Genomic DNA, 22981 nt, shown 5'->3' with positions numbered 1-22981 from the left:
TCTTGTTGACTTAACAAAAATTATAAGTTATTTCACTCAACACGTTACAGGAGAGAGGAATTCCTAAATTTAGTGCACTACATTTGGATGTGATGAAATCAGTCAAAGAGACTTATCTTAGAATTTTATTTTTTGTTTTTTTTTCTTTCCCACAAGAATCACAAACAAGTTTTTGATGATCTGGAGAACACACTCACTGCTTATATTTATAACATACTAACCGATTGCCCGGCGTTGCCCGGGTATTTATTTATCCTAATCTTCTAATAGACAGGAAAATAATGAATTCTAACTATAGTGCAAAATGAACTTGGAGTTGAACTGCATTGGGAGTGTCACTATTCACTTAGTGACCCCGAAAACTATGGATTCCACACTAATATCGGTTGTTTTAGATTATTTTTACGTGTCACTTCCCTTCCCGCCCCTAGGGGTGCCAGGGGTGTCTTACCCCCACAGTATTTCTTTACAGATTGTAAGTGATATGTGTTGAAATTGCTCGAGGATAGCAATATCGCACCTTCTGTGTAGGCAACGAATTTCGCTGTGCTGTTGCAGACAGTGGCATTGCCCCCCCCCCCCCCCCCCAACCTTGGATGAAAATGCGTTCTAGGGGGGCAAGGGGGTTAAACATTTACGGCCAAGTTTCCCTACAGGGGACAATTACCGCCCACAACTTCAATTTTTAAGCCAATGATAATACTTTTTGTAAAATTTTCTTGCTTGCTTCGCTCTTGCTTAGTCTTATCAAGTTCATAACAGTAGCTATGGGGTGGCGGGAGTTGGCCCTGGGCGCCGAACGATCTAAATGAAAATAAGTTGTAAAATTCATTGATTGATTTGTGGTTTTTAAGTCCACTTTACGCACAGAAAGGAGACTGGACCTACAGTTTAAAGTGGGATCCGAACCACTGTGTCATGTTCCTCCACCGGGTACCCTACCCAGGACCCCTTGATCACAAGGCGACGATATTACCACTACACCATCATGGAGGCACAAAATGTTGTAAGAGAGAGAATGCATTGGCGTCCCATGAAAATATTTGCGTCCTTTTAAATCAATATTGATTTCAGCCTGCAAAAAAATTCCATCCAAAAATTTTCTTCCTCGCTTCGCTCGCAGTGTATCATTGTTCTCTTTAATGCATTGTAAATTACCAGACAGAGAAATAACACTTGTCTTAATTGATTTTGTTTTAAATGCATGAACAATTGTTTTGAAGAAAGGGAGGTGCACATTTGAGAGACAATTTATGTCATTTTTGCTGTTGGTTCATTGTGAGATAGATGAATTGGTTGTGTAATGTATTTAAATAATATATGTTGTATATACATGTATTAAATAAACTTTGAATACGTACACAATTTAGTGTCAACGTCGCTCCATGTTGCATAATGTGAAACATGTATCGTACATGAAAGTTATACATGTTAATGTAAAAAATAATTATATTTGGAATGCATTTATTAATCATCTTCTCTCTTTCAAAAATAGTTTGTGTGCTTGTTTTCCATTATTAATATCAAATTGAACGTGTTGAAAAAATATTTCAAATCGTTTGTTCGAACACAAATGCTTTAGCACCAACATCTATCCCCCCCTTTGCATAATTTACGAGGATAACGACGTCTTTGATACCACTACTACTACTAATAATAATAATAATGTTTGTTCCTGGTTCGAATCCCGACTTGGGCATGTTTGTGAGTGTCCATTCATGAATTTCATCATATTATCGCTCATCCCCATCTTCGCAAATTAGCCAAAAGTGGCGCAATAAGCGAAGTAAAATAAGGCAAATCAATAATAACAATAATAATATTATTATTGGTACGTTTATCCTGGTACATTTATTGCATTTTCGTCCTGAATCCAAAATGCCCGCGATGACTACAGATATCTTCGCTTTGATGTCATCCACTTACACTTCCGTCTTGACATATCCCCACAACCAAAAGTCAACATGGAGCCAGGTCTGGCGTGGCAAGCTTGCCTCCTGAATCGACGACATCTTGGAATCACCTGATCACCTCGCAGTCATCTGATTCTCTCAACATGCAGAGGTGCCAGATATAACTTTAAGATTACTGTGCAGTTACATCGGGGGGGAAGGGGGGGGTGCCAACTAATCATGGACGTCCGCAGATTTTTCCACTGAGGGACAAGCAAGGTATTTTTTCATGGGGCATATTACCCCAATAATAGTGTTGCCCCCTCAAAAAACACCTCTTGAATTTGAAATTATAGCATATATAATAATTAATATAAATATCATGACTGAAATCAAATTATACGTGTGAAAATGTATTTTTAGGTTGCCATTCGGTTACTAAGGGGGCGATGTGGCCATCCTTGCCCCCTCCCGGACGTCCATTGGCCCCCGTCCTTGGGCGGAAATCAATATCGGGGGGACAAACATGGGAGTAAAGGAAAGCAAGACTAGCAATCTTTCTTGTATTATTTCTTCCAGACGGCCAAGAGCACCTGCAAGGGGGGGAGCACAGATCTGCAATTGCCCCTCGATTTCAAATTTTATACAAATAAAAATACGTTTCGTAAACTTTTCTTGCTCGCTTCGTTCGCAATGTCTGCTTTTCTTGCAGTCTTGTCAAGTTCAGAGCCGTGGCTATACCGCGTTTGTTACAACCTGTCCCGGTTCCCGCGCTAGTTGCTCCCTGGCTTTTCTCAGTGCTGGGGAAAGTCAAAGCCAGGCAGCCAATTAAAATACGCAACGTCGCAACAGCGTCTACGTAAGCGCCTCTCTTCTGGCTTCCATTCGCTCCTCGCTGCCCAGCAGACGATTTTTTCCTCGTTTCTCATTGGCACCGAAACTGTCGAGCGCTCCCTAGCGCGGGAAAGGGGACAGGTTGTAACAAACGCGGTATAGTGGGCGGCGGGAGTTGGCCCTGGGCACCGAACGATATACGTAAAAGAAAAAATTGTAAAACAGAATACCATGGCGCTCCATGAAAATTTTGGCACCATATTGAATCAATGTTGTTTTTATTTTGCAAAAAGTTGGATCTGAAAATGTTCTTGGTCGTTTCGCTCGCAATTTGAATTACCAGGGAGAGAAGTACTGCTGCTAAACGGATTTCTCTTAAATGCTCGCACATTTGAGAGAGAATTTATATCATTTTTGATGTTGGTTTGTTATGGGGCGGATGAATTCTTTATGTGTATATACGTATACCGTACACACACCCATCAATGCGATAAAACTGAAACATCGAAATAAAATGAGGCTTCTTTCTCCCGATTGAACTTTCATCAAGGCTTTTGCCCCCCACCCCCTCCCCAAATCAGAGGGTATGTGCACGCCTAAGGTGCAGTTCAAACTTTATTTCACTGAAATATCTATGTTCGTTACAAAGTTATAGTGAATTTAAATGTGGAGGGGACATTTGGGAAATCCTATACTGCCTCATACCATCGCTGACCACTCCGTCACGGTGGCCTGAAGTCTCAGGGAATGCACGAGAGGGAAGCCTTAAGGGTGGGAGAGGGGGAGAATAAAGGATTAATGAAGGTACTTACGCTTCTTGAACTATGTTCGGCAGAGTGTCCAGTACCAATAATTGTTTATTGAGCCATCCGCTTTTTTTTTCCTTTGAAACTGGTTTTACTGTTGCACAAGCAACCGGCAACCTAAATAATTAAGAAAATTTATGCAGTTGACATAATCAGAGAATTCAAAAAATAAATCTATTATGTATGGTGTCCAATGAATCGGGCAATTTTGCAACACTGGAATAGCTATTTGTTACGTCAGCGGCAACACGTGTCTATCGCCATCTTGCAGCTGCTGTTTTATCATTCAGTTAGGATAGAGTCATGGAACAAGGCAGAACGTGCGTTCACTGTAAAAGCATATTACTAGCAGGGTGCGAAATCACTGCGGATTGGTGGGGAGGAAGGAGCAGACAGATACCCACCCACACACTATATATGTGTATATATATCAGCGTTGTTAAAGGTACGGGAATTTTAATTAAATTCAATTCCCGTCCAGCAGAGAAAATCAGCAAGCGTAAATGGGTTCTGGACCGTAAAGGACCTTTTTATCTGTAAGGTATTTCAATTCGATTCAGGAACCTTTTTTCCCGATCAATTTAAATACGGTCCAAGAACCTAGTTTCTGAATGAATTTAAATTCGGTCCAGGAACCTTTATTCCAGGATCAATTTAAATACGGTTCACGAACCATTTTTCCAAATCAGTTTAAATTGGGTCCAAGTTCCGTATTGAAATGAAAGAATACGCAACTTGGATGGAGTACGGACCGGACGATAAACAATTATCAACTTGCGAGCATGAAAGACTAATCCAGGTGCTGGCTGTCTCGAGAATCTAAGGTACAAGTTAGAAATGGCCGAAATGCAAACAATGCACTTCCGTTGCCCCTCTCCATGTAGTCCCATTCTCTCGCGCGCGTTCCTTCACTTGGTTGTAGCAGCACTACCCGTCCCTGTTGCGATATCTGCTGGGAACGCAGCAGCCTCACGTTGTCTCGTCGACGGCTCCTATTGGCTGCGGTTCCTGGATCGGATGCCGGAGCAACACGTGACGGGTTTGTTTGAACTCAATGTGACGCCACACTAATATAGTCCGTTGCGTTACGTACAGTAACTCTTCGACAAGGGAATTTTTGAACGTGGCCCACGAGAGAACAACAGCATTTTGATTTATTCCCTCCGCTACGTTTTCTACAACCGCAGTGTGACTGACGTTCTAATGTAAAACGTACTCGCGGAAATTTTCAGAAGGCAACTTTTGATCGGTCAGGCCTGGTCCAGGGATTGTAAATAAATTGGGAGAGAAAATCTGCAAACTTAAAAATGAATTCCAGACAGTGTATAACCTTTTCATATTTAAAGCATTTCAATTCGGTGCAGGAACCTTTTTTCCCCGCATCAATTTAAATACGGTCCAGGAATATATTTTCAGGAACAATTAAAATACGGTCCAGGAACCTTTTTTGAATGTAACAATACGCAAACTGGACCGAATTTAAATTTTGCGAGAAAAGAGGTTCCGGTCCTGTAGAGGAACCCAATTCATTAGAATTTATGAGTTCCTGGACCTTTAACAACCCTGATATCACACTATAATGTCATTAAATGTGTGTCAATTATTAAATAATTAAATTATATTATAAAATATGCAATAGATTAAATCAACTGCCCTTTGTTCAAAATTTGATTGCAAATTAAAGATTCTAATAATGCTATGAACAATGATTTGCGTGACTTAGGGGGGAGAGGCAAAAAATGAGATACATTTAGAAGATAATAGTTTCCTACATAAAATTCACATCAAAATGTTATTACGTGCTTCGTTCTATTAATATATTTATATACTTTGCGGTAACTGACGAAAGCAGATGAGAAATGGAGAAGAAATAACAAGTCGGACTAAGTTCTGAGGATTGCTGGTTCCAGTGTCCTTAGAAATGAGGCTCTTTGTTCTTCGTTCTTTGTGTGTTTTCGATATTATTCCAGTTAATTATATTTGACTTCAAAACTAATTGTTTATCTTATGTTGTTAGAACAAAAACTCCTCCCCCCGAAAATGTTTGGTGTGGGGGGAATTTTAGGACTAGATCGTTGGTGGGGGACCACTCCGTCACGGAGGCCTGCTAGGAAATGCCCGAGAGAGAAGCCTGACTGGGGGAGGGGAAGGAGAAAGAAATATAAATAAAAATAAAGAATTAATTAAGGTACTTACTGCAGAAAGTTAGGCGAATGAGGCAAGAGCTTCTGGGCTTCCTCCCGTGTTAAAACGGTGAATCCCGTGCTTGTGGATGCTTCGTCGTTAACTTGACTCGATAATCTAAGTAAAGGAGAAAAGACAATAACATTTTAGCAGCTTATTGGTGGAGCTTCTTTTCTGCCACTTGAAAACAATCCTAAATCCCATAGTAGTTTCTTTAACATTTAGTTTATACACATTTTATATATATATATGTTTTAAAATAAAATAATTTCTGCCTTGGTCAGTATATTGAGTTTTTGGTCAGAAAACATTGTTTTTATTTTGTATTTTTCCTTTCTGTTTTTAGGTCATTTTTCAGTATTTTTTGCCGTCTTCGTTCCATTTTTTTAAAAAAATCATTTCTTATTCTTATTTTTCGATCATTTTTGATAAGTTGCACCATTAATCTTATTTTTAACTGAATTTTTTGGCAATGGATTTTGTGAAATTGATTGTGGTAAATTTACCTAGCGCACTGTGCTAACCACTCTGCCACGGGGGCTGGCCTTTGGATATTTGTTGGGAGGGAAGCAGTGCCCTTCATTATTCCAGCCATCAGGGCGATTTTTTTTAAAACATCCTCTCCATTCGAAAAATTGCTGAGATATTCGAAAATATGAAAAAGTACATCAGATTAGAAATCCTTGTTGATCATTGACCTGAATTTTCGTGTTTCACTGTTATATAGATATTCTCAATAGTTTCGTAGTTACGTAAGTCTATTCAACTATAGATAATATCTACATAACAATGAAAGCAAGTTACACGAAAATTCACTTCAATGTTCTAGAAGGGATTCTAAGCTGATGGAATTTTTCAGATTTTGGAATACCACAGCGATTATTTCTAATGGGGAGAAAAATTTGAAAAAAATCGCCCTGACGGCTACCATGTGTCTGTTGTACTGCAAAAGTGACTTTTAGTAAACATTGCATGCTTGACACGTATCGGTGAGTGAGTCTTACGTTGTTTTCCTAACTAACTAACTCTCTAGCCTTCTTAAACCCGAAGGTTCATGGCTGCAGCAACACAGGCCTTCCATCTGTCCCTATCTTGAGGAAGATATATATACTCTTTTCCACCCCTACTGATTTCCTCTTCGCTAAACTCGACGATGAGTGCTAACGACGAGCTGATGAAATGCGTACTAGAAGAACAGGCTTAATACATCCATGTCTTACCCAGGATTCGAATCCGGAACCTGTGGCATAGCAGGTACAATCACATCCCCGGAGGCCTTGTGCAAGATGCACGGGTAGCAACCCTCAAGGAGTGAAATGTGGGGATGGGGAGGTAATAAAGCTTATCGTCCACCGAGATTCAGCAACAGAACTTCAGTTGTCTGCTTCTATTGAAATCAAATGTAACGCTCACTACAAGGCAATGCATGGAACCGAAGCACGGTATTTCTGTGCCAGAAGTTTGCAGGGTATCTTAAAGGTTATCGCTCACTGAGACGCCGGAAACGCGTCTGTTGCCGCGTCTCAGTGGGCGTCAAGGTTAGGCCGTGTCCGAAAGGTGGAAGACCGTACTGGAAGCGAGCATCCTCCGCAGTGTGGTCTTGAAATTGTGGACTGGAAGTGAAAGTCTTTCGAATTGCACTTCGACTACAGTGACAAAGACGATCAGTAGATACGAGTAAAACTGAGGACACGTTGTTTTCCCTGCGTTTTAAACACTTGTTCTTCACTATAGAAATCACATTACATTTTAAAATGTTCTGATTCATACGTTTCTACACATTAGAAGATCTTCAACCAACAACTTGCCAATTTTTTACCTCCGTGATTTCAAACAAACGAACAACAAGTTCAGGAATCACGTGACCAAGTCTGCAACGATGTGTCCTCCGCACTGCGGTCTCGATTGTTCGTGTAATTGGGGCTTTCAAACTGCACTAGTGACATCACTACCGTCAAGACCATACTTCAAGTCTGCTCTTGGGACCTTTCGGACAGAGCCTCATTAAGAAAGATATAAAGATATTTACATGTACTTCTGGACTCCAGAGCACTGCGGGTGGGAAGCATCGGCGTCCCTGATGACCCAGTTGTCTAAAGTACTTCGGCGCGGACTAAATAAAGGAGAAAAATATAATTACATTTTAGTAGCTTTTAGTTTTCCTTTTATCGTAAACAAAGATGAAGGAAGTCATGAGTCCCGCACAACGAGGTCAGGGATCTCATCGTGTGAAGAGCTTACTGCTCGAGACTCCAGCTATACTCCCTTGGAGTCATGGAGCTGGTTGCTAGCATTATCCTGCTACCTTCATTTGGTGCAAAGGTACATAAACTTTAATCTTAAAACTCAGCTATCTTATCTACAGGGTAGGGTTCTTTGTAGACAACGAGACAAGACAGGATGCCTTCCAATGGAGACGTTTAAACGAATATATTATTTAAACACAGGATACATGGAGTAAGAATATTTACATGATAAACTACATTCTTCTATAATTTTCTCGTGTACAATCAATTTTCATCTCAATATTCTTTTTATTATTTATTTTCTCTATTTGGATATTCTTCTATTGGTGCTTCCTTCGTAATGGACAGATCTGGATCTGGACTTCCTTCTTAATGGACGATCTGGATCTGGACTTCCTTCTTAATGGACGGTCTGGATCGGGACTTCCTTCTCAATGGACGGTATGTATCGGGACTTCCTTCAATGGACATTCTGGATCGGGACTTCCTTCTCAATGGATGGTCTGGATCTCAATTTGTTTATGTTTTGACTATTTAACGAATTCCTTTATCCTTTTCCAACTTTGGGAATAATACTAATATCCTCCCTTGGGGCTGCAATTGGAACGCACCACCACTAACTAGGTACAACAGAGTGTATACTTGGTGCAGCCGATTGACATGCGCATCCAAGTAGGTGCTACAGTTAAACTGCGCAACCAAAAAGTGCTGTGGGGCGTCGATCAGAACGCGCTCGCCACTGATGTAAACAAAATATCCCCTATAGGAATGGTAAATCAATCATACAGATGCAATATCTGTTCAAAGACACAAACTTGTATCAGTGCTTTGACTTCCTTAATTTTCATATTAACTTACATGTGATCATTGATTTGATTTATAAGATATATATATTAATTTACTTCTTTCATATTTATTCTTTGTCTTCTTATAATATATTCTATTGTTTTTCATCTTTCCAACTTGCTTTCTTCTTATTTATAAAATTATTCACATATATTATGCCAATTCTTAACCTTGCACACCTGGTGCTGCCATCTCTATTCTTCTTTGGCAAACTATTTACATTACTTGGTCCTATTGGGTACGTAACACAATATTCCCCCCTTTGGCCATAAAAAAAAATTGTCGTAAAATATATATATATATATATATATATATATATATGCAGATACAATTTTTTTTTTTCAAATTATATATGTATATTTCTATTATTTCTTCTTGACGCTTTCTTTCTTCTCTTCTGTACAATTATATCTTCTAATGTTGTCTAAATTCTCTCTCCTTTCTACATCTGTTTTTATATGCTTTAGAAGAACTGTATTTCTAAAAGTACTTATCACTTCATATGGGCCTTCATAAATGAAAAATAGCTTTTTGATAGCTTTCTCTGAAGCTTTGCTCACCGGATGTGTTTTACAAAACACCAAATCTCCTTTCTTGATATCTATTTTCTTAACCTTCTTCTCGTCCTTTGTCTTTCTTCTATTTCTCTTTTTATACAGTTCTGATATCACTTTCTTCATTTCGCTCTTTTGCTCTATCATATCTGGCCACTCCAATTCTTCAAACACATATGGTTCCTCCGTGTATCCGAGAAATAATTCAGCAGGGCTTCTTCCTGTTTCTTCTGATAATGCGTTATTTAGCAGTTTAGTTATTTTATTAACAACAGTTGACCATCGTGTATGGTTATCGTGGCAGTATGTTCTTAACAGTCTGACTATTTCTCCATTGTATCGTTCTATGGGATTTGAACTGGGGTGGTATCGCGTTACATTTATTACTTTGACTCCTTTGAATTGCATATAGTCCATGAAATACTCCGATACAAACTGTGTACCATTATCTGTTAACACCTTTCTAGGAATTCCATAGTGTTTAGTGAAACCGTCTTCGAAAAATTTAACTATCTCTTTTGATGTTGCTTTTCTTATGTTGTAACACATTACAAATTTACCACTTATGTCCACGCATGTAAGGATGTATTGGAATCCTTTTGATCTCGGCAATGGTCCAATTAAGTCTATGGATATTAAATCCAATGGGCTTCGAGCTATAACGTGTAGTTCTTCCTTTTTTAATTTCCATTTAGATGGCTTAGTCTGTATGCATACAACGCAGTTTCTAACATGGTCCACAACATCCTTTTTCAGAGTCTTCCAAAAATAAAAACGACGTGTCATCCTCAAAGTTTTGTCTGTCCCAAAATGTCCTGACTCTTCATGTACTGTTGTTAAGATCTTATTGATCATTGTTTTGGGTACACATAACCTTACTTGGTGTGGATTTTCAATGTTCACTTTGAAAATCATGCCTTCTATAATTCTGTAATTCCCTTTGATTCTGGCTTTTCTCATCTTCGTTTCTCCAACAATGGTTTCTCCTTCCAATATTTTAAATATAGTACTAAGTTCTTCATCTTCTTTCATCTCTTTTATCCATTCTTCTTTTACTACATTCTTCTTTTCTTCCTCCACAATCGCATTTATGGACAATTTGATTATCTCTTCTGGTTCTTGTTGGGGTCTTATTGGAGCTCTGCTTAATGCATCGGCAATTTGATTATCTCTGCCCTTTATATCAATCACTTCAAAGCTATATTCTTGTAATAACAGGGCCCATCTGGTAAGACTAGGATTCCACTGCTTTGCCGAATTTAGCCAGACCAAGCTTTTGTGATCGCTGAATACCTTAAATCTCCTTCCTTTGAGGTATGGTGAGAACTTTTGTATTCCAAATAGGATGGCTAGGCATTCGAGTTCACTTATAGTATAGGATTTCTCAAAAGTCTTAAGAGAACGGCTGGCATACTGGATGACTTGGTCTTCTCCATTCCCGTCCTTCTGGAATAGATACGCCCCTAGTCCTATATTAGATGCATCGGTTCCCAAGCAAAATGTTTTCTCGAAATTCGGTTGGCTTATGGCAGGCGATGATATGAGATCGATCTTCAGTACACCGAAAGCTTTATCTTCTTCTTCTCCCCAATTCCACTTGTTAGTTTTCTGTAATAGCTCATACAATGGTCTTGCCTTTTGTGCAAAATCTCTAATGAACTTGCTTCTCCAATTACACATTCCAAGAAATCTCTGTAATTGTTTCTTTGTAATTGGCTTAGGGAAAAGTCTTATCGCTTCATCCTTATCTGTACATAGCTTAATTTCTCCACCGGATATAACATGGCCTAAAAACTTAACTTCCTTTCTGACAAAAGAGCATTTCTCCAGTTTGACGGTTAATCCTGCTTTTCCTAATTTGCTCAATACCCAATCTATTCTTCTTATATGTGAATCCCAGTCTTTACTGTGAATGCACATGTCATCTACATATATGGCTAACCAATGCTTAGTTTCTATCCCAAATATCTTGTTCAACGCAGTCTTAAATGCCGAAACAGATGAATTTAAACCATATGGCAATCTTCTGAATTGAAACAATCTTGAGCCATATCTGAATGCTGTATACTTTCTTGACTTCTTCTCGATCTCAATTTGAAAGTATCCCAGGGTCAAATCAAAAGAAGTAAAGTATCTGCTTCCTGCAAATGAGTGTAGCATCTCATCTATTCTATCCACCTGGTTTCTTGGAAGTAATACGTGTTTGTTTAGTTCTCTCAGATCTAAGACTGGTCTAACTCCTCCATTGGGTTTGTCAACTACATGCATCGGGCTTACATGTATGCTATTTGAATCTTCTATAATTTCCCATCTTAACCATTTCTGAAGTTCTTCTTCTACAGCTTTTCCTTTCGCAAAAGGTATCGGATACTGTTTAGATACTATAGGTCTTTCTGTATCTACTTCTATTTCGTAGGAATACCCTCTGGTGAGTCCTGGCTTTTGGCTAAACAAGTTCCTATGTTCTAACAAAACTTCTTGTAATTGCTTCCTCTCTTCTCTGGAGATATCTTTGCACTCATCAACCTTATTCTTTATCTCTTCAACAGATGCAAAGTATTCATCATTTTCTTTATTCATTTCACTTTCAATTTCTTCACATATATCATTTGGTACTGCCTTCATCTGTCCGTACATTAAATTGAGGTTGCCAATGCATTCTTTTCTCTCCATTTCGTTGTTTACAGTTTCCATAGGAACATCTAGTCTTTCTTCTTCCAATGACTCTAGATTCAATCTTCTATCTTTGATATAAATATGGCCATCATATTTTTCCAAAAATGATATTCCTAATATCATATCCCTTCTTAGACCTTTTACTACGAGGAATCTGACAGGAAAATTTAACCCTTGAAGGTTCATCATTACGCCGACGGTTCCTTGTATTTTATATTCTTCTTTCCCTGCTGCCATGACCAATCTTATTTTGTCCCTTTCTGATGCATCTAGACGAGCTTGTGGATATTTTCCTTTTATCCTTTTCCAACAATCATAACTCATTACTTCTACCACACTACCACAATCTATTAGGCACTTTACTTCTAATTCTATAATTTTTGCCTTTACATAAAAAGTTCTCCCTGGCTTCAGGTCACTGAAATTCGGCTCTTCTATTAAATATAACTTTTTTTTGCTCTCACACCTGGGAGATGCTGCAAGAGCATTACATGTTTGACCCTCTATTCTCTTCTGCATTCCTTGAATCTTCATCTGCTGTAATTCCCTCTTGGAATCTTCTTGCGTCATTACAATAATTTCTGGCTAATTCTATGGCTTCATCTCTTTCTACATCCGGAAGTGCATTTCTTCTTTCCATTTCTTCATTGGGCACACTTACTCGGTATTCTCTTTCGTTCTGTTCATATATGTTCCTCCATCGCTGATTTCCTCCTCTTCCGTATCTTCGGAAATTATTTCGGCCTCTCAAGTTTCTCCAATTTCCTCGATATCTATCATCGTTTCTTCCTACGTCTCTTCTTTCTGCACTTGGTCTCTGGTTTCTAACTTCTATTCTTCTTACATCAAATTCTTGTCTCCGGAACTTTGGTTTTGAGCGCCCTTCTTCTTCTGAATGTTGCCTCTTTCCATAGAATCTTCCTTCCTTATCGTTCCAGGAATTCTGAGTTTTTGTTAGCACATCTTCGGTTGTTAGATATTCAATCAAATCATCAACTGCTTTTATCTTAACCGCTGCTATAGCTCTCTGTATTCTTAATGGCAATGTTTGGACAACTTGTTTAACCAGATCCTCTTCACTGCATCCTTCCTTTAGGTTTTTGAAGCTTCTAAGAGTCTCCCATGTATGTTCTTCCAGGCTGTCGACTTTTGACCAATCTACATATCTTCTTTTTAATGCTTCTAGCTGCCTTTCCTTTATGTCTTCACTGCAGTAGTAATTCAGGAATTTTCGGCTGAACTCCTTAAAATTTCTAAATTTGTGCTCATTTAGTTGATACCATCCTGCTGCCGACTGTTCAAAACATGTCTCTATGACGTTCAAAATCATTCCTTCGGGGATCCTCATAAGTCTGACATTTGTTGTTAGTTCCCTTAAAAACTTTCTGGGACATTTATCAGATATATTCCCATTGAATTTTGGAAGATGCTACAATTCTTGTGGCCTAGGTATCCTGGTCCTATAGTTCTCGTCTCTCGGGAATTCATTTTCCAATATGTCTAAGAGCCTTTCATTATTACTTCCATCTTCGCTATTCTTCCATTTCCTTTTCTTGTGACCTCCCGCTATTCTATATCTCTTATGCTTCTCTTCTTCCTCAGTCGTCGATTCATCGCTTGAACTCTCTTCTCTCAGCTCTTTCTTAACCTTCGTTTCTTCACTTTCTCGAAACCTAGGATTTATGTTTCCTTCTTTGATGAATAGTTTTCCTAACTTTCTTTCCACTTCTTCTACTTTCTTTTCTGTCTTCTCTATCTTTGACACTGCCCCATTTAATTTTCTGTCTAATTCCTTTCCTTTCTTATCTGCTGCATTAATTTTATTTTGATTTTCCGCAATGTCCTTCTCCATACTGCTAGTTTTTTCTTGAACTTCTTGCAGTTCCCGCGTACTTACTTCTCTCAGTTTTAGAACTTCCTTTTCCATTCTATTGCGTGTTACCCAGTTTCTATCTTCCATTAGGACCTTTGCTTCCTCTATCTTGCTTTCATTTTCATCTACTCTAGAAGATACCGCTTCTATTTGCGATTTATTTTCAACAATTTTTCTTTCCATACCATCGGTTCTGTGTATGTTCTCCTCTCTAAGTTTTGAAACTTCTTCCTCGATCGTCCTATTTATATCCACGCTTTTGTTTTCAATTAGCAGTGTTGTTTCTTCTATCTTCTTTTCCAATGATCTTCTATTTTCTTCACATGTCTCGGTTATTTTCTCGTACATTTTCTTGCTTTCATTTCTTACTGCTTCTAATTTTCTACTATTTTCATCGAGCCTTTCTTTCACTTCCTTCTTATTTTCTTCTAACTTTTCTTTCACTTCCTTGTTATTTTCTTCTAACTTTTCTTTTACTTCTCTGTTGTTCTCTTCCGCCTTCCTATTACTTTCTTCAATCTTCTCTTTCAATTCTCTGTTATTTTCATTTATCTGCATTGACAGCTCTTGGAACATTTCCATCAAGTTTATTTCTTCTGTTTTCTTCTGCTTTTCTTTTAGCTTTTCCTTCTTGCATTCCTTACATGTATAATCTTCTTCCCTTTTACTTATTGATATGTATTTCTCCTTTCTTATTCCTTCGCACGTCCAATGTTTCATTTCCTTACATGTGACACAGAAAATAATTTCTTCCTTGTTTCCTTCCTCTCCGCAACAAATGAAAGTTTCCCTTTTTTCTCCGTCTTCCTTCATTGTAGCTTCTCCATTCTCATTTCCATCTTTATCCTTTTCCTCCATTTTCAATTATTCTTTCTCTCTTCGCTGTCGGTTCCTAATTCTCTAGCCCCAAAAGTTGGTCGCCATTTATTTATGCTACCTTCATTTGGTGCAAAGGTACATAAACCTTAATCTTAAAACTCAGCTATCTTATCTACAGGGTAGGGTTCTTTGTAGACAATGAGACAAGACAGGATGCCTTCGAATGGAGACGTTTAAACGAATATATTATTTAAACACAGGATACATGGAGTAAGAATATTTACATGATAAACTACATTCTTCTATAATTTTCTCGTGTACAATCAATTTTCATCTCAATATTCTTTTTATTATTTATTTTCTCTATTTGGATATTCTTCTATTGGTGCTTCCTTCGTAATGGACAGATCTGGATCTGGACTTCCTTCTTAATGGACGATCTGGATCTGGACTTCCTTCTTAATGGACGGTCTGGATCGGGACTTCCTTCTCAATTGACGGTATGTATCGGGACTTCCTACAATGGACGTTCTGGATCGGGACTTCCTTCTCAATGGATGGTCTGGATCTCAATTTGTTTATGTTTTGACTATTTAACGAATTCCTTTATCCTTTTCCAACTTTGGGAATAATACTAATATCCTCCCTTGGGGCTGCAATTGGAACGCGCCACCACTAACTAGGTACAACAGAGTGTATACTTGGTGCAGCCGATTGACATGCGCATCCAAGTAGGTGCTACAGTTAAACTGCGCAACCAAAAAGTGCTGTGGGGCGTCGATCAGAACGCGCTCGCCACTGATGTAAACAAAATATCCCCTATAGGAATGGTAAATCAATCATACAGATGCAATATCTGTTCAAAGACACAAACTTGTATCAGTGCTTTGACTTCCTTAATTTTCATATTAACTTACATGTGATCATTGATTTGATTTATAAGATATATATATTAATTTACTTCTTTCATATTTATTCTTTGTCTTCTTATAATATATTCTATTGTTTTTCATCTTTCCAATTTGCTTTCTTCTTATTTATAAAATTATTCACATATATTATGCCAATTCTTAACCTTGCACGCCTGGTGCTGCCATCTCTATTCTTCTTTGGCAAACTATTTACATTACTTGGTCCTATTGGGTACGTAACAATCCGAGGTCTAATGTAATATCAAAGTACAAAATACAAGGTATACAATGTACAAGGACAGTTCACTTTATCTTGTTATATAAGGTTTGGCATAGTGCTGGGGCAATAGTGGCAAAAAGTGGAGGGGAACTGCCCCCACCCTCCTAATCGCCACCACTGGTAGTCAGCCCTCATTTTGTCTTCTTAAGGAATACTGGACCAAAGGGGAAGGGTTATATCCCCAACAACTTCCCCTTGGGCACGCCACTGTTCTGGGGACCCGAACCAAGTGTCTGATGATAATAATAATAGCAGTTTTATTTTTTATTACTTTATTATACGGATATTACTATTATTACATTAATAGATAAAAAGACGACATAAGAATATAGATACAAGTATAACTGCATTACAAAACTTGTATAGTTTAGATCGCCAAAATTAAGCAAATTGATAAACAATTGAATATTTATTGAATAACAAAAAATAATTCTAGTTCCAGTTGATGAAAAGGAAAGTTCCTGACGAAACCGCTGGTAGAAGATCAACATGTCTTGGAAAACAATACTATTGTTCCATAAATCTTCATCCGAAAGCTCCGGGAACTTGTCAATTCCTTCGAGGTACCTTTGTTTCTCAATATTCCTTAAACATTTCAAGTAATCCAGCTTGTATCAGATCTTTTATAACAAGATAAACTCGGTGATGATCTGTATTGCATTTGTTTACATTGGAAAATTGGTCAAACCGGAAGTTCTTTCCCCTCATTCATGTCCAGATATTATTAGAATAATTAAATCAAGAAGACGTAGGTGGGCAGGCCATGCGGCACAAATGGGAGAGGAATGAACAGGATTCTTGTTGGGAAACCTGATGGTAAGAGGAAGGCCAAGACAAAGATGGAAAGAGAAAGTTGAGATGGACCTAAAGGAAATCGGTTAGTTAGGATGCATCAGTGGTTTCTGAGATATTCAAATTCAAAGAATCTGCTGGGCGGCCATTTTGACGACGTCACTGAGCATGACGTAGTAATTGTCTCCCGACAGATTTATAGACTTTGATATGTATTTAGTCAACCCCCAAAGTTTGGTGCTAGTATCCGGAATTAGAGATACTGCACAGGCCGATTGTTCACTCACAGTTTAGTCTTTAGACACTCTCTCTCTTTCCGGCAGAGATCTTGGCCATTAGTTCACCCACAGTTTTTCACTGCCCGCGAAACCAATAACCAACATAACACGGATCCTAACCGTATCAATGCTTGACTCAGACTGTCTTCTCCGCAACGCACATCAAACGTTCGCTAGAAAAGACGTTAACTTCTCTTGCCGCCCTATTATCCCCAGCGAGGGCGGGTCAACTTTTATAAGGGGTGCGTCAAGATCGGTTACAAGGTAAGTCCCCTTTTAAAACTCCTGGTGACGCCACTAAGTATTTCAGCAGTAGCCGTCACTGGCTGTGATCATGGCCAAGGCGGGAGGAACAAATGAGCGTCGGATAGATAGAATGTTGCCAAACGTACTGTAAAACGGGGTGGGGGGAGTTGATCAGCGCCGTTACTGGATGGAAGTACAATAGTACAGTGGGATCCATAAGTATTCCCGTGCAAATTGTCCATGACTAATTTCATTAATTTTTCTTCTCATAATTTTTGAAGCTCTTATTGGGTCAAATAAAGTGCACGAACATGGTGATGGACAATTTGCAGGGAAATACTCGTGGATCCCACTGTACATAAAAGCACGGAAATTTGTACACAAAACACCCAAACACTATACAAACACGCTAATACAAGTAACTGACAAAAACAAACGATAGCTTGGTAACGTTGTTACGGGAGAGCGATGTTATCCCTACAGCTTTTACTTCGCAACTGGAGAAAGGAGAATGAAGGTACTTACGCCTTTGATGGAAGTGCAGAGGGGGGGGAAAGGCTCGGGATTTCACTGGACTGCCTCTCCTCCCCGCCCTCTGCACCGCTGCAGTTCTTCACCGCCACTTTGTTGCTTTCCATCCTAAATAAAGAAGAAAGGACAATTACATTTTAGCAGGTTCTGAAGTTTCCTTTTACCTTAAAAAGAGAAGTGTTGTCACTGCAGTTATTCGCCTGCACAGAATTTTAAAAAAAGACAATTTTTTATGAGAAAGAGCATGGAGGTCCACAGGATTTTCTTCCAGGGAGGCTACAAAAAAACAAAGTATTTTTTTCTTCCAGGTGGGGCTAAAGAGGCATATTTTCCCCATAATAGTGTTGCTCACCGCTATTAAAGCGGATGCTAAGATCCCCCTTTTAAAATTCCTGGTGACGTCAGCAAGTATTTCAGCACGACTGTGATCATCGCTAAGAAGAAATCGCATTTGCAGCTGGCGACTGAGAAACAACGAACCACCGATCAGTTGCATTTTCTTCGACTGACATCGGGCATTCTCGAATCACAATGCACCGAAAGTTGCCGGCAGGACGAAACAAATGTGTGTCGGATACACAATATGTTGCCAAACGTACTGTAAAAATGGGGGGTGGGAGGAGTTGATCAGTGTCATTACTGGATAAAAGCTGTATAATAGTACACAGAGCACGGCAAATTAATAATCAAAACACCCAAACAGGTTAATAAAAACTGACAAAACAGACGTACGCCAGGCAACGTTGTAACGAGAGAGCGATGTTACCCCTACAGCTTTTACTTCGCAACTGGAGTTGTTGACACTCATCGGGGCATGTAGCAAAAAGAAGGTCAGTCGACAGTTGGGGCCGCGATCAGTATATAGCTTTCTTTACATCGCATTCCGGTTGGCCGCGGTGGCTCAGCCGGTAACGCGTCTGACTACCATGCTCAAGGTCCCGGGTTCGATCCCCGGCTGGTTCAAATCCGGGAACTTTTCTAACTTTGGAAGCGGCCTCGGCCCCACCCAGCGTCGAATGACATGGATACCTGGGGGAAACCCTGGGGGGTAAAGGCGGTCAGGGGCGTGGTGCTGATCACGAAACCCCCACTCACGAACGGATCAAGAAAGTGTGGGGAGTTACCCCCACACCCCCTATACGCCTTCATGGCGTGGTGCTAAGCACAGGGGAACACTTTACTTTTACATCGCATTCCTGTCTCTCGTCGAACTGTTTCAAACTGTGAATGGTAACATGGGGCACATTTAATTACGAATGCAAGTTTTTGGTTCTGGACTTCAAAATAAGGATAACAAACAACACGCTTCAAACTAAGTACCCGTTCTGATAACACTACATCTGGCGACACAATCGCAACATTTAAATAACAAATTAAAGTGACAACAATAATTAGAGAATAAAAATAATAACAGACGTCAACCGACTATTGAATCATTCATCGTCTCACTCATGAGGTACTAAATATCGTTCTGGTCCCCAGAACGGCAAAAAATAAACAATTACTATAATTTAAAGTATTTTATTATTACTTTGTTATATGTGTATTATTCTATCATGTTTATTTTTGTTCAGTACCTTGTTCATTTGGAGCCAAGATGGCCACCAGAATATTCTCTGCACAATATTGCCTAGTTAAAAATGTGTGAATAGTCTGTGAGCGAAGAGAAGCGACGCTGTGTGAGATGTATTGCAGCTTTGTATTGCAGGCAGTGATTTATCCACACACCCCTAATCCCCCAACCCCCCCCCCCCCACAGAAAAGTGGAACATCGCCCCTGTAGGCGGGGGTAAATATGGATTTTTATATCAACAATAGAATGACAATACTTCAACATTAACAGAATGGAACCATTTGTAGGAAGCGTAGTCCAATGGACCTTTCGATCAACTAAAACCAAAGTGTCAAGGAAGGAGGGTGGAATGTGCAGCATGGCCATTTCCTGGAAACATTAGCTCCCTTGACAAGGCTTCTGTCAGCTCTAGGGAAGGGACATTGCCAGTGGCGAAGATATAGTACAAGCAATGCAAGCACTGCTTGCACAATTAAAATATTATTTAATGTACTTAACGTTGAGTGCATTATTTATTTTCTATCGCACTCGATTTCGCGAAATTTTACGGCCGCAAATTCTCTCCGCAGCCCGTTGGCAAGCAGCAACCTCTCTGCTTGCAGCCACTGTGCGGGAAACCAACGCTTCTCAAGTATCATATGGCGAAGGGTAGATGCTGGTGAAGGTACGGTCCCCAAACCACTAATAAAAGCTCTGCTTTTCGGAGCTTTTCGGCTTCTCGAAAACACCCGAGCCAAGCAGAAAGCAGACACTACTATCAGAAAACATATAAGTGTTAACATGATCTCGAAGATGTATATTTGCTTTATTATAAACACAGAATTATTGAAATAAATTAATATAACTGTTCCAAATTCCATGTAGATAAACTTTAAAGCATTACTTTGAGTTTCAAGATTTGTAAAACGTGTCAATAATGTCGACTTTCAGGGATTAAGACAAACATGGTGTTCCGGCATTGGGGAGCGCTGGAATCTGCAGAACAGCTGGCTGTTGTCCGCTTCACACTTCTCTTGTCTCAAATTACAACGCACGCCAGTGTTGACAACTACCAAATAATTTACACTATATTTATCGTAAGTTTTCATACAAACAATGAACTGATGTTTTTTTTTCGATAAAACGTATGTAAAAAAAAAAAAAGCAATGAAACTCTCTTCTGAGACCTGCAAATAGCAAAAACGTTAAGTCATAAATGCTATCCAACTCGAAATATTATTTTTATTAATATAATACATTATTAAAAAGAAGAAACATAATAATAATAATAATAATAATCCGTTGCGCAACAGCCCATGAAGGGCCTAGGCATACCTACCGACTGCCGATCTCCCTCCCACGCTTTCCTTCGTCACCTCTAAGCGTGGAGATCTTCAACCAGTATTGGAATAGTCGGGGGGTCAGCCCGACGTATCCCCAGCCGTTATAGTAGGTCTTCTCGACCGGATTACGCTCACTCACTAGGAGCTCCCCAATTTCCTCACGATGGTGGGTTGCCACCGGCCCTATACGCAGGCCGAATAAATTCGCGCATGTTATTCCTATTGTAATGGCCTATTATTCGAAAGCTTAATTAATTTTAAGCTTCAAGTCAGTTCTATTACTCCCCCGTGAACATTAATTTTTACAACGAGGTTGACATAACTTTTCTGTTAGCTTCTGAGCTTTTCGGAATATTTTCCATTTATGTGGGAAGAACGAGTGGTTGAAGTGAGTGTTCTCTTTTGTGAAACAAAAAATGAATATTTCAAATTTCGTACGGGAAGCTGTAAGTAATAGCAAGTATTTTATTATCAATAACGTGACAAGAATTTTGAACTTAGCAGTATGGCCGTTGAGAGAGGAGTTCATGGATATATTATTATTATTTAAAATGTCCTTTCTTTCCTAGAAAAACTGGGGCAATGGACTGTATAATTTATATACCCCCCCCCATTTTTCGGAGTACTGCATTGCTTTCCTTCCTCTTAAGACCACGCTTCGCTACTGGACATTGCCATCTGGAAAATGTCAAACTGACCTCTCGCCCTCCTTCCAGGGCACATACCATACACAGTGTTGACAGTTCAGCCTTTGAATACCTATTTAAATATTTCTTAAAAACGTTACAGATTTGTAAATTGAACCCTTGAATCAATGAAATTTACATTTTGTTGTATTTTCCTTTCGATTCTTTCATGTGAAAAATGTACGATAAAAGTAAGGGAAGACATTGAAAGATACAGGTTTGACTCCTTGTAGTGAATTCTGTTGCTATGGTTAGCAACACTATTTTTCTCTAATTTGGGCGATATGGATGATTTTGGAGTGGTAGAGAAGAGGACAGTCAAATGCCTCAGTGTAGCATCTCAGTTCGTGTGCTGTGCCTCCCCGATGGCGCAGTGGTAGCGTTGTTGCCTTGTAATCAAGGGGTCCCGGGTTCGATACCCGATGGAGTCACATAGTGGTTCGGATCCCACTCTAAACTGTAGGTCCAGTCCCGATTAGCCTTACTTTGTATAAAGTGGACTTAAAACACCAAATCAATCAATCAGTTCGTGTGTTGTCGTTCTACTTAGTGTAACAATTTCTGAAACTTGACTGCAAAACTGGGCGAAGAAGTTAGAGAAAATGAAACCAGACAGAAAGAATCCGAAAGTCGTGAGTAGAAAAGCAGTGACACTCTATGTATAGTTATAAGGTATAATTTCTTCCAACGGATATTCATTCATAAAGTATCAATATAAAATTTACTGACTGAGTATTCGATATAAAACGGCAAGTATTTCATGAAGAACCTAAGTGATTTATTCGTCTATAGTTGATGTGTGTGACCATTTTTGTGGCCTTAAGAGTTCTAACCTTTGTAAAAGAAATTATATATTAGAAAGAGACGTGTAAAACGTAGGGGGCGCTAAACAAGCAAAACAGACAAAAATAGAAAAGCCTCAACGTCGTGGTGCCGTATGAAATTACTGGCACCCTATAAAATAAAAGTTATTGTCAGTTTGCAAAGATATAGATTTAGTAAAAATTGTCTTCCCCTTTTTATCTATCTACTCCCTGACATAATAGCATATTTAATACAGGGTGACTCAATAAAAACGGGCCCCGCGCGCACTTTTTGTGATATCTCGTACATCCATTCACAAATCACCCTTATTTTGTAGGAGGGGTGTAACCAGCGGCGTATACTCTGGGTCACCTAGGTAATCGGAGATGACCCGGTTATAATTTTTTAAAAAGTTATTTTTTATTTCTTCGCAATATTCTTCCGAACCAATCTTTGATTCACATATTTCTTTGCTTCCAGCGCGCGAATGTTTTCAACCGTTTGCCGCGGAATGTCCGTGAGGCTTTTTCTCCAGCTGGTGGATTCTGGTGACGTCAGGGTGAGATTCCACCGGCTCCCTTTAAAACCCTTGACGGGAGGGGAAGGAAACACTGCTTCTCAGGCGCGGTTATTCCGTGGCAAGGGTAAGCTCCTTCTGGAAAGAGTCCATCGGTCGCACTCTCCACCCCAGAGCCTTTGCCGTTCCCTTGGCTGGCACCCTCTTCTGCCATTCTTCCCCGATGGCCTTTGTATCGTAGGAGCTGTGTTGTTTACGACAGGGAAATTTATCAGGAAACAGGTTTCTGGGTTCACAAATTACGTACTGAA

The 22981-nt window shown here is 39.3% G+C and overlaps 1 protein-coding gene across 1 annotated transcript in view; it reads right to left on the bottom strand.

The window, feature by feature from the left end:
* LOC145979610 (uncharacterized) overlaps positions 1-22981 on the bottom strand; it is a 100598-nt gene that overhangs the window by 68510 nt on the left and 9107 nt on the right. The window contains exons 3-6 of the mRNA XM_083112576.1: positions 17763-17876; positions 7746-7829; positions 5729-5833; positions 3539-3649 (exon numbers count right to left, since the gene is read on the bottom strand). Coding sequence (XP_082968702.1) covers positions 3539-3649; positions 5729-5833; positions 7746-7829; positions 17763-17876 — 414 coding nt within the window. The remainder of the gene's footprint in view (positions 1-3538; positions 3650-5728; positions 5834-7745; positions 7830-17762; positions 17877-22981) is intronic.

Source organism: Lepisma saccharinum, chromosome 1 (genome assembly GCF_977018435.1).
Source record: "Lepisma saccharinum chromosome 1, izLepSacc3.1, whole genome shotgun sequence".
Classification (NCBI taxonomy): Eukaryota; Metazoa; Arthropoda; class Insecta; order Zygentoma; family Lepismatidae; genus Lepisma; species Lepisma saccharinum.
The sequence above is the reverse complement of the archived record's forward strand: the minus strand, read 5'-3'. Positions and strand labels throughout refer to the sequence as shown.